General features: G+C 29.8%; 1 protein-coding gene across 1 annotated transcript; it reads right to left on the bottom strand.

Moving 5' to 3' along the window:
- Window positions 1-2,896: 2,896 nt before the first annotated feature.
- On the bottom strand, window positions 2,897-3,346 carry LOC140919999 (lysine-specific demethylase REF6-like). The gene has a single exon (XM_073367299.1). The coding sequence runs from the start codon at window positions 3,344-3,346 to the stop codon at window positions 2,897-2,899; it is 450 nt and encodes a 149-aa protein (XP_073223400.1).
- Window positions 3,347-4,310: the final 964 nt, after the last annotated feature.

The following is a 4,310-nucleotide window of genomic DNA, read 5'->3' as shown; positions in this document are numbered from 1 at the left end:
TATTAAATTTCAAAGCTGAAAAAAATTAGTACACCTTATATTAATGTCCCAAAGATTAAAAATATGTCACATCTAATTAATTTTTAATAAAAAAATAAAAATAAAATGAAAAAAATAATTATTTTTATATTAGGAATTGATTAAATTCAAATATATATTTTATTAAAATAAAAGGAAAGATTCAGGATAAAAAAAAGTGTTGGACCTACAAAGTAAATAAAAAAAGGAAAAAAAATGCAAATGGAATGTATAAAGAAAATAGCCATGGTCCAATCTCTTAAAAACCCTATTTTTTAAAACAACGCTTTGAGGAAAACAGACCCAAAAAGAATCAAGGATGAGCGCCGCTTGAGGAAAATCCAGAAGAAAGAAAACAATGGGCGGCCAAGACAATGTTTGAACTCTTAATCCTATCATTTCTAACCTTTTTATACTCAATCAAATTTATAACAATAACTTTCATTTTTTCATTCATAATTTATATGTTACATCTGGATAATGATTAGAAAATAAAAATGAAAATACCTTAATCCTTCCTCTGTTTGGTGATAAATTCAAATATCTGTTTAGTTTTTTTTTTTTTTTTTTATAACAAATTTCTCTCCCAACAAAAAGAAACTCTCCTCTCTATTTCAAAATTTGGAACTCTTTTCTCCTTTTCGTTTCAAAATTTCAAACCTCTATTTATAGACTAAAGTAAATTAAAGTGGTGAAACCTTCTGTTTATTAGATAAAATTTATGCTTAATACATAAAATCATTCTGGACTTTATATGGGTTTGTTGCAAAATTCAGATTTTGAGTACACAAGTTATGCAAGTAATAACCTCCTTAATCTGTTTGATCTAAAATGAAACAATTAATTGTTGGTTTCTAACAGGTTTGTAGTAGGATGCTATCAATGCAAACAATATAAAGGAAAGTTTGTAGTAGGATGCTGTGAATGCAAACAATGTAAAAGAAAGTTTGTAGTAGGATGTTGTGCAAACAATATAAAGAAAAATTTGTAATAGGATGTTAACAAATTTGGTAAACAAATAGATAGGCATACAGATAGAATCAAGAAGATAGACATACAAATAGTCTGGCATATAGACAGGCAGATAGATAGACAAATAGATAAACAAATAGATATGCATACTGATAGACAAACAAATAGACATATATATAAATAGATAGACAAATAGATAAACAGACATATAGATAGACAAATAAAGAAATAGACAGATAGATTGATAGACAGATAGACATACATACACATATAGATAGTAAAATAGATGGAAAAATAGAAAGACAGATAAACATATTGCTAGAATTACATACAGATATACCGACGTATAGACAGAGAGACAAACATATAGAGAGACATATAGAATGACATATAGAATGACATATAGATAGATAGACAAAGAAATAGACAGATAGATAGACAAACATATAGACATATAGATAGACAAACCGATAAACAGACATATAGATAGACAAATAAACAAATAGACAGATAGATTGATAGACAGATAGACATACATACACATATAGATAGTAAAAATAGATGGAAAAATAGAAAGACAGATAAACATATTGCTAGAATTACATACAGATATACCGACATATAGACAGAGAGACAAACATATAGAGAGACATATAGAATGACATATAGATAGATAGACAAACAAATAGACAGATAGATAGACAAACATATAGACATACATACAGACAATCAGTAAAATAGACGAAAATACAGATATACAAAGAGACATACATATAGACAAAAAAAACAGTAAAGAGATAGACATACAAAGAGATAGACAAAGAGACATATAAATAGATAGATAGACAGTCAGATAAACAAATAGACACATACATATATACAAAAAAGACAGACAAAAGACAAACACAGGTAGATAGACAGACAAATAGACAATTAAATTGACGGATAGACCAATAGACAAACATATAGACAGTTAAACTGACAGACAAACAAACATATAGACAAAAAGATAGACAACTAGACATATAGACAGACAGACAAATAGACAAACAAAGAGACAAACAGTCAGTCATATAGATAGATAGACATATAGACAGAAAAATAAACAGTAAAACATAAGGACAAATATATAGATAGACAAAGAGATAAACAGACGAATAGATAGAAATACAGACGGACATACAAACATGTATACAAATAGACATGCATATAGGCAGATTGACATACATAGAAAGATAATAACACAAAGGCTTAATTGCACTTTTGGTCCCTCTATTATAGGTGAATCGCGAAAGTAGTCCCCTCATTTTGTTTGTCCCAGTTTTGGTCCCCCAAACTGAATTTGAGTCTAAATCATGATGAGTTGTCACTTTTTTAATGACGTGTCAAAAAAAAGGGCGACGTGACAGACGCCTATGTGGATTAAAGTCATTATTATATTATTTCAAATTAAAAAATTCAATTTATATTTTTGAAAACTATTATTATATTATTCCAAATTTTAATGAAAACTATTATTTTTGAAAACTATTATTATATTATTCCAAAATCAAAATCAAAATCAAAATCAAAATCAAATTGAAATGAAATGGTGATGCATGAACCAGCGTGAACCCTAAATCGAAAATCAAAATCGACCCTTTTCACAAAATCGACCACTTCCCTTTTCGTCATCATCATCATCATTCAATTTCATCTTCTTCTTCATTATTGTTCATCTTAAACATTATATCAGAGAATAAACAAACAATGCAGGCATATATAGAATCATAAAACCACCAATAATCATCATAACACAAGTTTTCAAGTAAATACATATGAATATATCTATTTCTATTCAATAAGAGAAAAAACACAAAAAGTGGTTGAAAATAAAACAAAACAAATTAGGATGATTAATGAGATTCTAACCAAGAGGGTTAATTTGTCCACCATAACCATGAACCCTAATAACATCCTCAAAAGCAACAGCAGCATCTCTAGGAACACTATACCAAGTCTTAGAAGCACCCATATAAAGATAATTCAAACTATGAAGATCATGATCCTCAACATGCCAAGCAAACCAACTAAAAAGCATAGCAAGATAAACCATATGTGAAGTCACCCCGGGAATCTCCTCCTTCATAAACCTCAACAAAGACCCTTTTGCCCTCGAAACCCCTCTCATATTCCAAGCACTATGAGCAACAGAAGCAGCTTCGCCAATATGACGACATTTTTCCGAAAATGTAGAACCCAACACGTCATTTGCGTATTCAACTAAAAACGGTTTATCCATCGTCGCTTTCCAAAATAGTGTCTCCGTTTCAAGAGCATTATTACAGTTAATACCCTTTTTGTTGTGCTTCTTCATGTAACATTTCTCAAACCATTAGGCTTTAGCTTTGAACTCAGAGAAAGTGTCGGGAAGATGAACAACAATAAAGAAGAAGATGAAGTCGAATGATGAGGATGAAGAAAAGGGAAGTGGTCGGATTTGTGAAAAGGGTCGATTTTGATTTTTGATTTAGGGTTCATGCTTCACCATTTCATTTCAATTTGATTTTGATTTGTTTAGGGTTCATGATTTTAGGTGTTGTTATTTTGATTTTGACAATTGGTTTAAAATTTAGAACAATATAATACTAGTTTTAAAAAATATAAATTGAATTTTTTAATTTGAAATAATATAATAATGACTTTAATCCACATAGGCGTATGTCGCGTCACCCTTTTTTGACACGTCATTAAAAAATGATAACTCATCATGATTTAGACTCAAATTCAGTTTGGGGGACCAAAACTGGGGACACATAAAATGGGGGACTACTTTTGCGATTCACCTATAATAGGGGGACCAAAAGTGCAATTAAGCCTAACACAAATTATCAAACAAATAGAAGCACAAATAGACAGACAGACAGACAGACAAACAAATAGACACAAACAGACAGACAAACACAGATAAACAAAGAGACACACAAACATAGATGGATAGACAAATAGACAGACAAACATAAATAGACACACAGACACATAGAGAGAAAAACAGATGAACAAACAGACAAGTAGATAGACATACAAATAGACAGACAAATATATAGACATATAGATAGGCAGACAAATAGATAGACAAATTGACATGCAGATAAACAAATAGACTAACGGATAAAAAGACAAATAGACAGACATATAGATTAATAGACACACAGACACAAACAGATAGACAATATAGACATACAAACAGATAGACATACAAACAAACACAAACAAAAAGACAGACAAACAAAGATAAATAGATAGACATAATAACAAATAGACAGACGTATAGATATACA

The sequence above is a fragment of the Cicer arietinum genome, chromosome 4 (genome assembly GCF_000331145.2).
Source record: "Cicer arietinum cultivar CDC Frontier isolate Library 1 chromosome 4, Cicar.CDCFrontier_v2.0, whole genome shotgun sequence".
In the NCBI taxonomy this organism is placed as follows: Eukaryota; Viridiplantae; Streptophyta; class Magnoliopsida; order Fabales; family Fabaceae; genus Cicer; species Cicer arietinum.
The sequence above is the reverse complement of the archived record's forward strand: the minus strand, read 5'-3'. Positions and strand labels throughout refer to the sequence as shown.